Source organism: Acipenser ruthenus, chromosome 19 (genome assembly GCF_902713425.1).
Source record: "Acipenser ruthenus chromosome 19, fAciRut3.2 maternal haplotype, whole genome shotgun sequence".
In the NCBI taxonomy this organism is placed as follows: domain Eukaryota; kingdom Metazoa; phylum Chordata; class Actinopteri; order Acipenseriformes; family Acipenseridae; genus Acipenser; species Acipenser ruthenus.
In genome coordinates this window covers 4,446,481-4,466,237 of record NC_081207.1, presented here as the reverse complement: position 1 = coordinate 4,466,237, position 19,757 = coordinate 4,446,481, and the positions used below count along the sequence as shown (strand labels likewise).

At 39.8% G+C, this 19,757-nt stretch overlaps 1 protein-coding gene across 6 annotated transcripts in view; it reads left to right on the top strand.

The window, feature by feature from the left end:
* The window catches only part of cyth1b (cytohesin 1b), a 68,042-nt gene that overhangs the window by 21,939 nt on the left and 26,346 nt on the right, over nucleotides 1–19,757 (top strand). Inside the window, exon 1 of one of the 6 annotated variants that reach the window (XM_058992396.1) lies at nucleotides 8,181–8,496. The exons of 4 other annotated variants lie outside the window; for them this stretch is intronic. In XM_058992396.1, the coding sequence (XP_058848379.1) occupies nucleotides 8,469–8,496 (28 nt within the window). In that variant the 5' untranslated portion in view covers nucleotides 8,181–8,468. Of the gene's footprint in view, nucleotides 1–8,180; nucleotides 8,497–14,797; nucleotides 14,818–19,757 lie in introns of those variants that run through there. One more of the 6 variants, XM_058992399.1, reaches the window with a different exon arrangement.

Sequence of the window (19,757 nt, the reverse complement as noted above, 5' to 3'; positions counted from 1 at the left end):
ATTCCCATCCTATACTGTGCGTTTAAAGTGTTTTATTGCTTTTCTGCAATTCGCTTGCATGTTTGTTCTGTGTCCTGCATTCAGTGTGCTTTTGCTATGCTCTACTACACTTTCATATTCTACCAGGGCAGACTGCAATGCACTTTAAAAAAGGACAGTCCGTCTGTCCTTTGGTAAGCGGGGCGCTGGTCTTTAGGATTTAGGTTTGATTACGACAATTGTGTTAATTAATTGCAATTATCTTGGAACAGGTATCCTTATCACAGATGTTTAAAGCTGCAGAAAATGCAGAACCATAACAAAAAATGAAATCACAGCCAGAATAGTTCCCTGATTATGAAATGGTGTCCGGTTAAGAAGTGGTACACTGCACTCCAGTCACAGATCCACAAGCAGTGTATTTTAATGAAGTGGCTTTTCATTAAAAAACAGATGATGCATGGACTTGGCTCCAAACCCACTAAGAATAATTTGATAGAGAAGTCGTCTTGTTGTTAATGTTGATTTAGGCACACTGGTGCTTGCATGACATGAAGGTCTTGCAGATTCAGAGTGCAGAGCACCTGCTGCAGAGGCTCCGATGTCAGGGAAACCACAGCGGTTGGTTTTGGTTGAGACTCACTCACCAGGTGCTCTTGAGAGAGCTGTGATCTTTATTCATACTTCAGTCACGCAACACCCAGGGGTTTCACCCCAGCACCTCGGACCAATTCACAGAGCAGTTCAAACACTGTCCTTCCAGGTTTATACACAGGCTTTATTTTAAGAAGTTTCAGACTAAAATCCTTCTTCAGCTGTGTAGAAAGAACAGTAAGTAAGTTTATATATATATATATATATATATATATATATATATATATATATATATATATATATATATATATATATATATGATGGATTTTGTGTGGTCACATTTTACACACACAGGTGCTCAACCATGACATCCCACAGTAAATGCATTCTATAAATGTCCCTGGCTGATAGTTGACTGTGACATAAGAAAGGCATCAATCAATGTGCGTAATAACAGTGAATGAAGGTAAGCTTTCAAGCAGGGAGCTCCACAGGCTGTGCCCTAGCGGGGATGAGAGGCTGGCTTGGCGTCCTTAGTGACCCGCACTGTAATCCCTGCCAGTCTCCTTTTGAGTTTAAGTCTTATTGCTTAATTAGTGAAGGATTACAAAAAGGGAGTTGTATAGGATTTGAAATGCATTACCGAGATGACGTGGGTGTCATACAGGAGATGCACTGTCCCCTTTCCAGGGCTCAGCCTGATCGGATTAGTATTCCATCCTTCTGTCGTGCTTTGGCATTCCCGGTAAGGGATTGAGACATGTTTAAATACAGCAATGGGTTTTCTGTACGCTGCTGCAGTGTGCCAGGTTCTGTCAAATATAAATTATTGAATATTATAATACCAGTACAGTTTCAACATGCTTTTCCTCTTCTGTATAGGCATTTACCATAGATTCTAGATCTGTTCTTTACCATGCATTCATTTTGAGCTATTACACTTTGCTGTGCTTTCGGCACAGGAACAAACACAGCGGTTAATCATGTCGGTCCAGTAATTATTAATATCACTGCTGCAGATGTGTTTCAACAGATGCAAACGGCATGTAGGGGTCTAGACAGGAAGGGGTTAACCAGCCAGCGTATTCGCTCTGAATCATTTCTAACGACATTTACAAGAGAAAAAAAAATGTCACAAGAGCAGAAGTGGGAGAAGTTGTTTCAGATCAGCAGTAGAGCTTGCCACACCAGCACTGTGGTGTTTATGGGTTTCAATGCACTTGTGAAATTCTGCTGTGTGTTTTTCACATTCCCCAGATCTATCTAACAGGGTGTGCACCGTAGCATTTAACAAAAAGTTACTATATTTTCTGTTATCCAGTGCCTCTTTACATGCTTCTGAAGTTTCATGCCTGGGAACACTGGGGTACAGGGATTTTACATCCATGCAAAATAAAATGGTATTCTCTGGAAGTTTATTTTTTAATCTGTTAATCCTAAATGTGTGGTGGTATCTTTAACATAGCTAGGTAAACTTTGGTAATAAAAGCTGCATTTTAGCTGTACTGTGATGCAGTACCAACTCTCGCAGCACTTTTACTGCAGTCATTTTCAACACATTTACCCACCAATACCTCCAGGATCAGGAATCATCTGTTGCTGATACAGTACAAAGTTCCTTTACAATGATTACAGTATAAAAGCATTTTGTATTGTTGTTTGGTCTGGACAGACAACCGTGTCAAAAGTGGGTAAAGATCAAGGAATCGATGTGGGCTTTCACCAGTGAGCATAAGAAATGGTATGTATCAGTTTGCAGCTGTAGCTGAAGCACCTTCAAGAACCATCTAGATGGCGCTGGTGAGCACATCATTAAGCAGAACCTGTCCCGTTGCAACAAAATGGACCTTGCTGATTACCCCTGCATTAAAATACTAATTGCAAATCAGCAAAAGTGCTTTTAAGATGCACTTCCATTTGAAGCCGTAGAATCTCTTGCTTGCAGGGGACGTCAGTGCCGTCTCAGTCTGTAATTATGGCTAGAGCAATCTACTGTGGCCCACGCCTATTGTTAAAGTGCTTCCGTCTGCGGAGATGTGACATAAAGGATCCTAAATTAGTGAGCGACTCAGCGATTAATTGAAAAGCTGCATTCTCTTTCGCTAGTGAATTCTTAGCGTAACGCCCGTCATTAGAGAAGGAGGATGACTGTGAAATCCTTTGATTACTCATAGTCTTTCTGGGTCTTGGCTTATTCTTCCTTCACATATCCTTCCGTGCTGCTGTGATCCACATGGGTATGAGTATGTGTGTAAGCTGAGGCGTAAGTGTGTATTAGTATGTGTGGGGGAGAGAGTGAAGATTATTCACTTATCCTGAAATACTGTTCTGTAATCTTTACATCTGTGACTCACACTCACAGCCAAACTTTTTTAAATAAGCTTTTATATAAAAAAAAAATAAGAAAAGTGCTAATGTGCGAGACTAATAAGAAAATAATGTGTACTGTAGGTAAGAGTCCTGAAATACTTTCTACTTCATTTTCTATTAAATTACTATAAGATTTAATTAGGAGCCATACCTGGAAATATAAACTAATCCTTGCAATTGGTAAGGGTTTTATATACTGTCAGGGTGTTGAATTTGAGTTTCTTTGTATTTCCTTTTTTTTTTGTGTAGGTAGAGATAGACAGACACACTGTGGCGAAAGCTGACCCTTCCACCCCTGGTCTTTTTTTCTAACCCTGTTCTAAATGGTTTAATTCAACCAATTAAACCTGCAACCAGACCCTGAAGTAGCTCATTATTTCATTGTACCTGTAAAACCTGGAGTGGAATTGCCCTTCAGGACTGGGATTGAACCCCCCAGATTTAAAAGGTGGTAAATGTACACAGTGATTCCCATGCTTTCCCCTTGGTTGCACAGGGTATGTAATTTACAGTGCCTGTCAGTGTTTCGCTGTGTCTTCACTGTGCTTTTACCATGGTATACCGCAGTCACTATTTAAAAGGAGACCTGTGCATTGATCAGCTCATCTATACTCACACAGCAGCTTAACTACGTGTAATGTTCCACCTTTCATCAAACTCTTGTTATGATAAAAAAAGACAACTGCTATATGAATGGAAGACTACAGCTCCTGTTTGTTTGCGTGTGGGTCTGTGTTTCATTTTGTCTCGGGGCAATGGGAGTACATTCTGTGCTAAAGCCTTACAAGCCTGTGTCTTATTACTAAAAGGTTTGTGAAATGTTCCATGCAGATATGTGATACGTGCAATTAAACAAAAGAGTAACAGAAAAACAGAACTGGTTTCCATGCTTGCCATTCCTGAAGAAAGCTCAGTTCTCCTTCAGAGGAAACTGTGAGAGACTGTTGAACTGAACCAGGACCACACAGTGAGTCACAGCTCTAAATCCTCTCTTTAAATTGCTGGCTGGGGTTTATTAAAGGCTTCCTCTAGCTAGTAACAGCAAGGACCTGCTTGTACTAAAATACACACATAATAGAGAGATCGTGGGCTAACTCATCTGTGTGGCCTGCTTATTAGCATAATTCCTTTATCATTTATGAGAAGTGCAGTATGTCAGAATTTCAGCTTGGAACTTTAATATCCAACCTCTTTATATAATCCACATGTTCTGTGCAAAGCATGCTTAATCTAGGGAAAATGAATGCAAGACTATTACATCCAATGCATTTGTCTTGTTGAACACCAGTAACTGGTGCAATGCTTCACCCCTTTAAAATCCAGTGATACATAAAGCAGACTACTGATTCTATTAAAGTTATTAGACTTAGAAACTGTCTCAATCCATCGACGTTCTCGACCAATGGCAGCATCTGCACCAATTCTAAAAAACAACAAAATGATATGTGAGACTAGTACATGCAGCAAATATAAACCAGGTCCAGGGTCTGAATAATCTTAAGACTAGACAAGTGAAGACAGGCAGTGTCCTGCCTGGAGGCATAATTAGGGTTCCTTATGGATCACACATATATCGTATAGTAGGCCAGGCTAGAAAATGACCCACTGCAGGTAAATCTGCATTCTCTCATATATCGTAAAGAATATAGAAACCAAGGTAGTATATTTTATACGGAAGAATGAACAGTAATTACCTTCAGTGGTCATATTCAGGCTCTGGCCCAGATATCTGTGGTCCTGATAAAACGCCCTTAAAATGCTTCTAGGTAGCAAACTGCAGCGGTCTATTGTAAGATCTCTCACCCCTGAATTTTTCCTCTTTGTTGGGTCCCAGTGCAGCCTGACGTTTGTAGTCCTGCAGCTCTCTTGGCTGTCGTTAGGGTTGTGTCAGCTCCATGAGTTCATCTCGAGGGAAGGCCAGTCTTTGCACGGTACTCCGGTCATGATGTTTCTGATGAGGGAATGCACTTACTGAATGCTAACAGGGAAATGTTTTTAAAGTGGAGGTGGAGACCTTGGGGATGCAAACACCCACAACAGTCGAGTGCTGATGTACACTAGCACAGTGAATGGAGTATTGTAATAATACCATGAGCACAGTGCAAATCACAGCAAAGTGAACAAACGGATCTGAGAAATCGTTTCCATTCCAACTGCTCTGATAAATGAGTGGGCGTCTAACGTCAAGGAGGTCATGCTTAGAATGAAGTTTGTTGATCAAGCTTGCAACCTGTGTTTGTTTATTGTATTTATTTGTCAGGGATAATTACCAGTACGGTTATTACATTGAGAGCGTTTGAATTCCACAAAATATGTATTTAACCACTGGGATTGTAGTCCCCTGGCAGAAATTGATGATATTTGTACTTCTAAACAATATCAGTTATCAGAGAACGTGCACGGTTTACTCAAAACTACAATTCCTGGGCAAAGCATACTTAATCCCAATAAAGTGAAAGCATGACAATCAGTGGATGTGTGTGTGCTGGTGTGATTCAGATTAAAGCAAAAGCCACAGATATCAGTCTTAGATTATAGCGTGATTCATTTATTTAACCAGGGATTGGTTTAAAACACACACTGGAATTTTATCTAAGATTTTTCCTCCGGTTAAATATTTCAACGTACAGTATTTTGATGTTACTAACCACACAAAAAACAACAATGCTGATGTTGACTGAAGCACATAAATGATCCTAATTGATTCATTCAGGTAGTTTTGTAAACAGTTCTGCACCTGGTGTGTTTTTCTCCTGTTGACATGGAGATAACGGCACACCCACCCCCTGTGTGGTTCAGGGAATAGGGGTCCAATACCACCATGTTCAGAAAGCATTATTCCATTGAAGAAACATCTGGTAAACAAATCTCAGGCAACATGCCAGAGCAGGTAGGGGAGGAATTGAAAATGCTGTTCAGCGTGAGGTAGGGTTTTATTTTTGTATAAATCCACAGTCACACCAGTACTCAACAGTCACTCAATCCCCATCAGTAAACTCTGATCTGCAGGTCATTCTCTAATTGTGTTTACTACCAGCTGAAGAAGTACTTTATTTATTTTATATGATACAATTTTTCTAACAAACTGCTGCACCACGTTGTTCTGAGCAAATTATAGATCTTAATAATAGAATAATTCATACTGTGGTATATATTGTGCAACTTTAGGGTTCTTTTAAAGTCTTTAAAAAATACATAAAATTGCTATGCCTTTTTTTCAGCTTTTTGGTGTAGTAAAATATGAAATGCGAAAGTTCAAATCATTGTGTGAAAGGAAGTGTTTGACAGCGCCTGGATACACAATCATTACACCACAGAAGCACATCAGCTCGGTGTGCAGTACGGGAGTTTTTCTTTTTAATGTGGTGGTGGGAACGCAAAGGGTCTTGTGCAGGGCTCGTTGTTTTAAAATATTTTATATATATTAAAAAAAAAAAAAAAAATTCCCCCTTCATCAGGGCCCCCCTTCGGGGCGTTGGGCCCTGGGGAATTTTCCCCGTTCTCCCCGCCTTCTCGGTGGGCCTGGGTTTCGTTCAAATTTATGAAGCAAAATGAGTTCATTCTCTTGGGTGAGGCAATACTTTTGGGCATAGCTGTACAGCACCAGCAGTGTGGCCCCACAGTAACTGCAGTTGTAAGGGCTGTTTGAGCTCACAATAATAACATTTTCACTGCAGTTTTTATTGCTGTGACCAGAAGCCTAAATTCCTTTAATTTTCAGTGCTGTTTTACAGGGGCTACTTCCCAACTTTCAGTAGCAGATCATCAACCACAACTATGTTGTTTAAATGTGGTCACTTGGAGTTCCCCTATATGGAGTTCAATTTATCAAAATATATATACAAATAGTTTCCGTCCTGTACACATGCGTACTCAATAAAGGAGGTTCTCCTTGAATATACCTTTATTTCTCATTCTTCAGCTCGACAAAAATTGAAATAATGAAAGTGCCAACCCGCATATCAGTGGGACTATCACCAATCTGTCAGAATTTTGACAGGCTAAAACTTGTCTTTCTTGTGTGAGGGATGGAAGAAGTAAGTGATCTTCAGTAAAGGGCTATGTGACACTTTGCAAGGCAGCTGAAGTCTCCCTCCTCTCCTCGCTGCACTCTGGATAAATTTGGTCGCTTTGTAAACGATACAAACTTCTCTATATGTAGGGTGACCAGATTTTCCGGGACACATTGTTAAATAATTGATAAGACGAATTAAACAATTTAAATATTGGGTATTTGAATGGTTATTTAAACAGCCATCCTCTGACTCTTAGCAGCTAGCTCATTTCAGTACACTCCTGGGTGTATAATTTGGGGGGGCTAGGCAAAAATTTGAGGGGGCTACACTCCACTTTGTGTGGGCATGTATAGTGTCAAACTTAATCTGATGCAGATTAAGTTCCTGTTAATAATAATAATAATAATAATAATAATAATAATAATAATAATAATAATAATAATAATAATAATAATAATAAACAGATGCCTTTATCCAACACAATTTATACAGTGCAGTATGAAGTAAGTGTTGTTGTAACAGGGCCAAGCCTGGGTGTGAACCGGCGGCCCCGCAGACCTTAGACGAGCAAACGACCAGACCCGAGATCAGAACAGGCAGGCTCGGCTCGTCTGGGCTCTCGACCCTGGTGCGGATCTATTCTTTTTGCCCTGTGTGAATACTAACCTGTCTGGGGGCGGATCGTTTGTAATCACGCCAGCCCAGGGCACACGCAGCACATGTATGATCATATTTATTTAAACGCTCTAGTCTTCATACACTGAAGTTTCTGCTAGCTCTGGAAATCCGATCTATTCAATGTAACGTAACAAAACCGGCCAATTTCCTTTCTAGAGAACTAGCAGAAACACTGATTTCCATCTATATTTGATTAAATGTTTGAGTGATGGGAGAATACATCTGAAGAACGTTTTGTAAAGGTGTCGTTGCAGGTACTTTACAAACCTTGACATTTCACTGCGCAGGGGAAACGCTGTTGCAAGGCAAATACATTGATTGAACATCTTTTTGAGCATTTTGAGCTAAATATTGGGACAGCGGGACCTTTGCTGGCAAACCCAGACGTCTGGCCACCATGTACGGCTGCATGTCTTTTACTCCCACCCCGCCCCCACGCCAGCCCTTCTCGTCTAGCTTATTTTGCTTTTGGAGAACTGGGTGTTTGAAACTAAACTCCCCAAAGAGAAATGACTGCTCCTGCCAACAAACAAGCGGCTCATTGGCAGAACCGCGTCGCACTAGGGCCTGCTTGTGACGCGCTCGATACAGCAAGAAAGTAGCAGGCGATAGGCTGGCCTAGGTCGCAGGTAGCCCCACCTGCTGTCCTGAATATCTACTCAACTGACTCAATTAACATTTTTCAGAGCTGGCGGGATAGTACTGACAAACAAAAGCGAATCGCAAACCTACAGAACTTTTAACCAGACAAAACAGTTAATAAGTAGTGATTTGAAAGCCAGTCGGATTTACTACTACTACTACTAGTTGCAGACAGTTTGGGACACAAAAATGGTACTCAAAACAGAGGACGGCATTGGTAAGTGAATTTGTTGAGTTTCGTTTATTGAAAGTGAAATTTAGGAGTCTGTGAAACAAGCGTTCGCCTTTGCTTGTTTGTTGGCGGTTCGTACTAATTTACGAACAATATACCATTTGTTTACCGAGTTAAAAAGTAAATCTCTCAGCGCCGTAATTTGCACACTACAACCGTGTGGTTTACTGTCGTCGTGTTTTAATGGGTTTATATTAGTGCTGTCTATTTTACTGTTGGTACAAGGCGTTGCTGCCGAGTTTAAAATATATATATATATTTTAAAGTGTAGCTTGCACGCAGTACAATATATTGTTAGCATAAACAAAGGCAAGTGTGTTCTGTTACTGTACCGAAACATTGTAACTTAGTTTACAGTATGTCACGATATGTACGCGCTGATTCAACAAGTAAACAAACATATGCTATAGACTAGTACCTAATTGCAAGATCCGTATATATAGAGAGATCCGTCTTGGACTGCTAGTTAAATGATCAAAAGGGAAGTACAATATAATACAAAAGTTATAATGTCATGGTTAGATTGTTACAGACTGTAGTACAGTCATTTATTATTATTATTATTATTATTATTATTATTATTATTATTATTATTATTATTACTACTTAATGTAAGCTATCTTTTTCCATCGAAATTAAAATAAATCGTTTTTCTGAAATCCAGCATGTAGTAAGTGAAACATCCTATGTCTTAAATTTCAAGAAATAAAGATGTTTTTTTCTAGTAAAACCGAGGTGTAATAACCACACCCCTATCGTGGATTTCTTGTGCTACAATAAACAGCTTGGCAGATTGATGAAGATAACACAAAGCTTCTCACTCATAGCAAGTTTACAAGCTTACAAAGCAGTCCCATAGAACATCATGCAAAACACATGAGTAAGTCACGATGAATTGTGTGTAATTCTATTGAACCGCAGGCCAATGACTGTCATCATTCTTCAGGGTAAAAACAATAACCTGTTCAAAATGCTAAATGTACACATATTTTTTAAGAGTGCAGTGTGTAACGCAATGAACATCTCTATTCATTGATACCACAAAGTCTATAGGCATCTTTTTCAGCCCAGTACTGGGTGTATCGCTGTCATCATTTAATCAGAATATAACTTTTAAAACGTCAAGGGGTATAGTATCAGTACCATAGTGGTAATGATAACATATAGATGCAGGCATAGTACATCGTGTTTCTACATCAGAGCATATGCCTCCAAACTTATCTTATTTGACAGAGTGGCAGGGTGTAAATTGTATTTCTTTCATTAATAATTGATACTACTACAAAAAAGTGCCATCTGGTCATTAAAACATGTATTATCAGTAAGGCGTTGATTTGTCTGTAAACTACTTCATATTTAAACTGTTCATGTAAGCATGGTGCTGGAGACTTAAATGCTGTTGAAGTTTTTGAATGATGGAATGCCTTTTAGGGGATTTGAGGCTCAATCGGTCTGAGATGTTAGCGTGACTCATTTCTACAGTCTGTAAAACGCCATTCGTCTGCCTAGTTAAGCTCATCACCTGATATCTGAAAAGGGTGACGAACAACCTTGTGCAGTAACTACCGCTGCTCCTAAAGGATAGATGTGTCTGGATTATATTGATCTCTGTGGATGAGGCAATGAAAGCGTTCTTTAGTGTTAATGCTCCTGAGACCACAGATCCATGATGGGATGCAATCGCGAGGGGATTTAGAACAGAGGGGGATATCTGCGACCCTTGCAGGATGAACGCAGTGCTAGAAGAATGAATGGGGGGGGGGCTCGGTACTGTATGTAGGCTCGAGGTTATCCTGAACCAGCCTGCTTGATCCAAGTTAAATGCAAAAACCTCACAAGATGAAGGATGGTTTTAACCATTTCTTAAAATCTTGCTCTAAGGGATTACACCCGGTCAGTGGTGTAGTGGTAAATCCAAAAGTGGGTAAACGCCCCCTTTTGTTGGAGTTGAACAGATAAAGATGAACAGATACATTGTTATTGACTCTCAGCCAACCAGCGCCCCCCCCCCCCTCCCTTAAGTGTACTTCACTTAGTCACAGACCTGATGGTGCGCTTCACTGAACAGTTCTGTGAGCATCCTTTCACAGGCCAGGATGAAGGCTACTAGCACCGTGCCTAACAACATAACAGAGTGCCTAACAACATAACATTAACAGAACATAAACAACCAATCACAGAACACTCACACACAAAGAACACGCAGTCCGGTGACCACGCCCCCCTGCCGCGCCACAGTTCTGACTGAGAATGCTCAGCTGTCAGTCTCACGCACAGCAACACAACACAGACGTTCACTGTTAAAATATCTTGTCTTTAACCCAGGATTTGCATATCAAAGGACAGTAGAAATGAGTAAAATCTATGTACCATATATAGAAGTGGGTAAACGCCGTTTACCTGCGTCTACCCTCGACTACACCACTGCACCCGGCTGTCCCTCCTTACTCTTGTGAAGAGCTTTTAACTTGAGGTTCCAGAGCACACGTTGATCTTTTTAAAATGTGTTGCTCCTCCAGGGGATGAAGCAATAGAAAATGCATACGATGCATAACTGCATATCCATTGTTGTGCTATTTATATAAAACCACATCAAGGCTACACCCAGTGTGATGAATTTAAGATGGGTGCGTCCTTGAATTACATCTAGAACATTATGTTCACTCCTCCCAATTATGTTTTTATTGTTTTGTAAGAAAAAGGAAAAATACAGAAAACGTCAGGGAATGTATAATTTGTTTTTACAGTACAGGTCAGTCTTGACGTGCAGTACAGTAAACAGGCTGTGCAGCTTTTGGAACTTGAATGTTTTATTAAGCTTAAAAAGCAAAGCAGCTTACATCAACAACAATTCCATGAACTGTATTACTTTAAATGTGATTTACATTTTTAAAATGATTGTATTAAATTCTACGTATTAAATTCTACATATTAAAGAAAAAAGTGTGTGACTATACATGTATACAGTGTCTGGAATTGTTTTTCATAAAGACTTACAATAATCTGCATCATCAGGTTTCCATGCAGCTGTGTGAGGCGTCACCGCTGTTGCAGGATGTTACCAGCTTACTGTTCATTCTGTTATATGACTTACTAACCCAGTTATCCCTGATCTGTTTCTGTGTTCAGTGATTGGACTCATCACTCAAACAATTTTCCTGTCGGAATAGGCAAATAGGCATATAGGCCTATAGAGGTTTATCTACTCTCTGCAATATAATTGTGCACAAGAAGGGATAGAGTGATAAATTTGGATACAGTAGGTTGCATTCTGCTAGATTTACAAGTTCATACTTGTAGCACATACCATAGACATGACAGATTTGGTTAATTACACAAACATTCCACAAGCACGCTAATCTTTTTTTTATTGAAGGCACTGATTTAAAAATTGATAGAAAACAATTCCTGTTGTCGATAAGGGCAATGCTCTGTCATACTGTATAATACTTTCTGTAGTACTTGAGTACAGATTTATTTAAGCAGGCATGGTTCTTGTCTGGATTGTAAGCATAGTCGGTTTCTGAGACATTGAGAATTGTGAGATGGGAAAACTTTTGACGCTATCGAACGCCACCCCCGAGACAGGAAACCCTCACAGGTTTTAATCCAAACAGGAAGTGGTGTCAAAACAAGTCCTTTTTGCAAAGAATTTGTCTTGCGATGTTGTGTATATGAGGCTGCTGATGCGACATGGATTTTAATATTAACATTACACACTAATAAATATATATTAAGTATTAAGTGAAGACATAAAACCGTTTATCATCACAAATACCACACTGCTTTAACTCCTGTATTGCTCAAGTCTTTCATCGTGTTTTTGCCTCTAACCATTGATTTGGAATAGACAACACTATAAAAAAAGCCTTAACTAGATGCAAAATAAATATTTTCAGTCAGGTTGGGAGTCGGGAGGAAACCAGTGTGTTACTGATTCGTGTCTGAATAATTGATAGAGGGGCACAGAGAATTGGATGCAGTTTTTGTAGCCATTTAAGAGAATTTGGTTACCAGCTTGAGCATTTTTCCTAAAATGGAATTGCAGATGAAATACATTTCAAATGAGATCTAAGTAAATACAATCCTTTGCTTTGGATAGAGTGCGCTAACCTGCATGTCACAAAAGTATTTTCTTTACTTCTGTCTGCTACTTTTGTGATAAACGTGGTTCTTACAGAATCAGAATCTCTGTCTGTCCATCCGTCCATCTGTATGTCCCACACATTTTTACATGCATATGCAGTACAAGGTCATGGTGATAACGTCACTTGACAGCTTTAAATGTGATCTTCATTCTAGATCCTCCAGAGGGAGCCCTCCTCGTAACCTGACTCTCTTTAAAAAAAAAAAAAAAAAAAAAAAAGCCCAGTTATACATTGTGTTGGATAGTGCATTGTGTTTTAGGGCTATTTTTGATCACGTGATGTCCCTTTTAAACATATTTTGAGCTGATTCGCTTTCTTAATCAAACGCTAATTACCAAAGGAAGTTGTTTCTTTTTACCCTCATATATTGATTGAGTTCACAAACAACGTGTATTGATCTCACCTGGTTCTATTTGCACCTGCATTTGTTCTGACTCTAATTGACAAATTCATCTTATTAATTTCCACGGCATTAGTTTGTAGTAGTGCGTCGCTAATTTAAACAATCTGGCATTCAGTTAAATATTAATTAAGGTTTAAAGGGAGGGTCAGAGATGGAAAATAAAATCTGAAAACCAGAAGCCCTAATTATGTTTATGCAGGGTGTGTTGAGAGTTCATGTTTTTTTCTTGTCCCCCTGCTAGTCTCGGGGTTTCATAGAATGCTGTTCGGGGCAAGTCAGAACTTTAACTTATTAAAGGATTCGTCTATTACATTGCAAAATATTGATCAGAATGAGAAGCTAATACCAATCTGATTTTATTCAGCAAGTTAAAAGCTATCCTGTAGAGATGCTTTCCTGATCCGAGTTTATTTTCACTGTGCTGTACAAATGTTTCATGTCTTGTGTGACGTGTGGGTTATTTGTGATCAAAGTGAATTCCCTAATGCACTGGAATGCACCATAGTACTTCTCCCTGTACAAAAAAAAGGTTTTCAATTTTGATTATCAGAAGTCACAGCTGTCACCCATTTTCATCACAGTTTACAAATCCAGTGTATTGTCTCAAAAGTTGCTCTAGCTAGACTTGTTATAGCTTAAATAAGTTACTGTGGCTGTTTCTTTCTGTACCTCTGCTGAATAGGTGCTGTATGTGACAGAGGCTAGGATAGGGGATTTCTTTAATGTTTCCCCATAGTCAAAAATATGCATGTCAAATATAGATGCCAGACTTTTTTTTTTTTTTTCCCCTCTCTCTCCATGGGACACCTACCCAGATGGCTCAGTTCAGTTTGGTCTTATTGAATTTGCATGGCAATCAGAATTTTGTCTAGATTTACTGAGCTTTCGATTTATAAATTATGTTTACGAAAAATGCATTTTTTATATTATAGTATAGACAGATCAATGAAATCTTTTGACTCCGTTCTAGGAAGTCTCAATTTATGTTTTATTTAAAGTGAGGGTTACATACAGGCATTCCCCTGTCATTTTAATTGTGTGCTGTCCATTCTTGACTTCTCTGCATAAGCTTTTTTTTAAAAGACAACCTGCCTTTTGTCATTGATTTGCTAGGTTTACAGAATAATCTGTCAAAATAAAGCACAATGTGAAGTCAGATATATGAAGGGAGGGTTAATTAGTCTCTGTTCATGAATTAAAACCTTTCTTTTTCTTGTCCTTTTTTGAAGCTCTGTGTGTGTGTGTGTGAGAGAGAGAGAGACAGAGGGAGGGAGGGAGAGAGAGAGAGAGAGAGAGAGAGAGAGAGAGAGAGAGAGAGAGAGATGCCACAGGGTGGAGCCTGCAGTATGCTGAACACATTCACGGAAATAATAAGGAGGAGGGAGGGAAACAGAGAGAGGGGTTTGCAGTGTAACACACAGGGCAGGCTTGATTATCTCGGCTGTGGTCAGTCATTCTAGTGCTGGCTTACTTGCTAACTGGCTTGCTAGCTAACACACTGGACTGGTGCTTTGACCCTGCTCTTCTCCTTTGCCTCTCTGAATGATTCTCAATGGAGTCTCCTGGATTACGAAGTGGTGATTACAGCTCCTGATCAGCAGAGTGACATTTGTGTGCCTCTATCTGTCTTTGGGACAGTGGGCAGGTTACAAGGACACTGGGGCTGACTGAGTGAGGGAGAGGGGAGGGGTGGGGAGGGGGGAGAGAGAGCTTTACCGTACACACTGTACACCCAGAGGGGGGGCCTCTTCAAGGGTAAGAGCATTGATTCTTTGATGTCTTCAAATTGATGTTTGTGTATTGGATATCTGTTTGTCAGTAGGGCTAGGCCAAAGCTTTGTATCGTTTAAGAAAATGGGTTGTTTTTATTTGAAATATCGGTTATACTATTTCTCGCTATTGTAGATACAACCTATATGTGAAATAATATAGTGACTAGGCTGTAATACAGTAGAGTGTTCTGTAGACTTTACACGTCTTGTGTAGTTCCGTAACATGCATGCTATGTGATACAGTATATACACGTACAGTTAAACATTATCTACGCATCACTAATGTACAGTCATGTTGCACCACAGTGCCCATTTGTAGTGCAGAATACTGTGTCGCTTCTGTGTCTGTTTCTTTACAGTAGTGTGCAGTAGTGCAATTTATATCAAGCTTTATTCAGTAGAGGGCTGATCCTACTCCACTAGGAGGGGTAAGGGGGTGTACAGTGTTATTTAAAGCAATGGAGAAGGGGTCTACAGTGTGGGAAGGCAGAGTTCTGCTACCTTGCTGTGGTAGCAGGCTGGGGCATTCCGGAATTTGATCTAGTCTGAGCCAGTCTAGCATATTAATACCTGTAACTAGCTGTGGTATATGAGGCGTATTGAGCCGTACATTCACTTAGATTGTATTGGGATATGTAGTTTTTGGAGGTTTGGTGAGATGCTTTGCAATTTAAAAGAGCATTTCAGGAACGACCTAGCAGAGACTGACACATTCTGCCGTGGCATTATAAGAATCTATTCTGTACATTCTGAACAGGCTACTGATGAGTGATCACAGAGCGTTTTTTTAATTGGTATTGCAGATTAGTTTAACCTTTAATTTGAAAGGTTGTGTCTTCATAATACTGGCAGCCTCCTTGCTGCTGTGAAACGAGTAACCTATTCATATGTGTGGTGTGAATCAAAACTTCAGTGTTAAAGAATGGTACTAAATTATATCAAATTAAAGTTTATTATTATTATTATTATTATTATTATTATTATTATTATTATTACATGAATATTCTAACCAAATCCTTTACATCCCTCACCAAGAGCTCAGCAAACCGCACTTCTCTGTGCATCCCGTATTTTTACTCTCATTTCAGGAAAAAAAAAAAAAAAGACTTTTGTCTTTCCTTTGCTGATTAGAAGTTAGGACAAGTATCCTGATCCAGTGAAGGATCTCTCTGCGTGTCATTATTTTAGACAGGGTGGCTTGCAGCACCACCCACGTGTCTGTGTCTAGCAGAGAGAGGGAGGGAGAAAACATAATATTAATATATGCACGTTGCGTGTAGGCTCTTTGCGTTCATGCATGCATTTGTCTGGCACAAATACATGGTCACACATGCATAACATGCGGAATTGCTATCTGTGCGTGACCAGGCGTTTTTATCAGGTAAATGCCCAAGCACTAAGGCACGCAATAAATCTTTTCCATTACCTTCAAATTAAACTCCTCATCATGTTAGGAGCACTGTTCCTTTTTTATATTTCTGCAGACATCTGCATATTTATACAATGCATGAAGGATTTTGAGGCTTATGGCCCAAGCACAATCCTCATTAAGTCCTAGTTATCCCAAGCCTTTCTGATGCACATGTTTGCTTGTAGTTGGCTATACCAATAAAGCTTTAACTAGAGAGTCTTTGTACTGGGTGAGTTAACAAGTCCATCCATAACTTCATAAACTGAATCATATCATTTAATGTCGTCTGTACTTCTGGATTCTGTTTGAAGTCTACCTACGGAATGCGAGAGAAGCTGAAGAGCCCAAGGAAGACTTGCTGACGTTTCTATGGAAACAGAAGGACCTTGTTTAGACATTTGTTTATGCTGGTTTACACAAAGGGGTATTGTGACATGTTATTCGGGGGTAGGGTTAGGGGGAGTGGTACATTTTAAGGGTTCAGTTGTTTTTTGGTTTGTATTTTAATACTGGTGGCAGATGGTTTTTCGTGATTCAGTTTAAAATATTTATTTTTAAAAATTGAAAATCTGAAATCAGACTTTTTTTTTTTCTTCTCTGCTTTACAGTATTTTTTTTTAAAGGAATTAAAGCTGTATTTTTGATTGAAGGATCTAATTCTTCTACAAGGAAAGCAGTTGCAAGGGAATTTATTTATTGATTTTAGTAGATGTCAGCAATAAAATGTGTTCCGATAAAGTATTACAAGATGGCAGTTAAACCATCGTATGCTAAAGTTTTCAATCAAATGAATCTCCATCATCCTTTTTTATCCTGTGAAATGCAGTTGTGCCTGGCAGTAGGTACAGGCGGTACCCTTGTACTTATTTTCCACAAAATTGAAATGATACCTGGTGGAAAATGGACATGAGCATGGGGCATTTGACTGTTTGATTTCAGAACCATTTTGTTCATACGCTTTCTCTTCAGACACTGGGGCAGCAGGGATGTGGCTGATTGCAACACAGCGCATCCACCCAAGTGACCTCAAAACATTTCAGATCTCTGGTTGCCACATACTCCACCCATTTTTTATTTGCATCATCTTCCCACAGGTCATGAGCAACAAAAACATCCTATGGGGTTTGTGGTAATGTGTCCATCTTTTAACTCAATTAAACTAGAGTCTATACTCTGCAATTTCTACCATGCATTGGTTAATCGTGACATGACGTCTGTCCTACTTTCCTGTGTAGATGACTCAGTGTGAGTTTTTAGGTGTCCCTTGTGAAGGTCTGGACGTTAAGGAAGTGATCTAGAAGGGAGGGGGCACTTTCACTATTACTGGGAGGCAGCGAAGGTTCATCTCTCCTACAGATTACACGCTCCTGATTTTCCCCGGTATTAACCACAGACCAATCCCCACCCCTTGTCCCAGTCCTGACCTCTCTGCCTTGGGAACCACACCCCCGGTGTCGGGGTTTCCAGTGTCTATTCCAGGGGCTTTCACCGTGGGAACAGGAAGGCCGGGGGGTTAGTAGCCAGGGTTCCAAGACCAGGGCCTCCCTTCAGAAACTCTGCCTGGCGTGCCTTGATATAATATCAGATGTTCTCGTCAGTGTGATTGGTACTTTAACAGGTTATTTAAATGCCAGGTACATGCAATGTAATATCTTGTGGCTATTGGAGCTTACAAGCTCTTAATAAAATGTGGAATTGCTCATACTGCTCTGTAATGGAAGACTCATTTCCGGTTTAAATAAGAGATGTAAATCCATGTATATGGATTGTATCTGGTGTGTTTCAGAGTGTCTAATTTTAGGCCACAGGGTATATGTTAAGGTTTTTTTTTTTTCTTTTGATGGATACCAGCTGTAGACTGTCTGATGAAATCCATCTGGTTTAAGTAGTAGAGGCAGTCAGGTTGCTATGGCAATAACAAGCGCTTGGAAACATGCTGCTGGTTGTCAAGGTTACGAGCGGTCTTGAAACCTTACAGTGAAACATCTTGATGATGGCAAAGCTGCATTGCCACGATATTTGATGGATAGCAGTCAACTATAAGGGAATGGCAGGGGAGTTGAAGACATGGGCTAAGTAAATCAAACTGGGCCAAGTCGGACCCAAAAAGCAAAGTAGTCCTAAGTAACAACTGTGTGTGTTTGGACCGACACAGAAAGAGGAAATCAAAGAAAGAAAAGTAAAAGAAAAGAATGACTGGGATGAGCGAGGAGGGGTTTTCTCTGGCGTACTCCATCGCTCAATTCTTGTAGTTCACATTTAGAGGATGCCTCAGTGATAAGTAGTTTGCTTTATTTATGTATTCATTTAAGTAATTTAGTTTGGTCTGTAACTATTCACAAACTATCGGAAAACCATTTCCAACATCCTTAAATTTACAGTTTGGAGGTACCGTAGAACTAAAACTATGGTACTACAAAAAAAAAAATATATAAAAATATAAAAATTGATTTAAATAAAAAAAATCTGATTTAAATCAAATCCGGTTTAAAAAAAAAAAAAAATCACCAACCCTGGGCTGGTTATCTCTGCCCATTAGAATAGAGGATATACTGTACAGTTCTTGTATTGGTACAGTAAATCACAATATGGAAACACCTTACACAGCTGCAGTTAATGTGTGCTGCCTCACAAGCCATGTTATCAACCTTAGCAGTCTAGCTTCATTGACATCCCTATCCAGAAGAGATTCAGGAACAAGCCCTAATGGATGTCAGTACAGTACAGAAACTGTAACAAATCCCTCTGCTACATGAAAATACCATTACCCATTGACGCCCCCTGTTCGTGCCGACAATGAGTTTGTCCCCTTTAGCTACGGGTCGTGACCTATGAACTCTACAGAGCCAGCCTGATGGGTTGACAGAGGTCTGCCCAAGGGCAGATGAGCAAGGCTGTTACCAGCCATGTGACGTGTAGCTGTGTGAGCTGAGATCAGATGACTGCTAAGAGATAGCTGATTCAGTGTTCAATGATTGCGCTTGCTGTAGAAAAACAAATATAAGAATAGGGTAGTTTTCTCGACAATGCAGCAGTGCCCTGTTGCTTTACTTCGTGTCCTGTAGGGTCTGTTTCCCAACTTGTCGTCTTTTAGAATGTGTACTTTCTTCGTCTGCCTACAGCAGCTACAAGACTGCTTGCAGCTACTTTAAATAGTGCAGTGCTTGGAATGGCTCAAATGTTTGTAATTCCAAACAGTGCTTGCATGAAATTTGTTGACTGCGTTCCATGCCAGGATTTGTTTATATGTCAAACTTTGCACCTTGTTTCCTAGGTAACCATGACTTTTGTAAGTAACAACAGCCGGACAAATGGCTGCTCAGGACAGCATTTTGATTCCTAGTTTATCTACAGGAGAGTATTTAAGGCAGCTACTCGCTGGACATTATCCCACTTGGTAGATAACACCATAGGTTTCTGATTTTGTTACATTCAATCAGAATCTTCTAACAGGGCTTAAGTTACAACATCTTGATCACTGAATATGTCAATCGAGGCTCACAAAAAGCCTC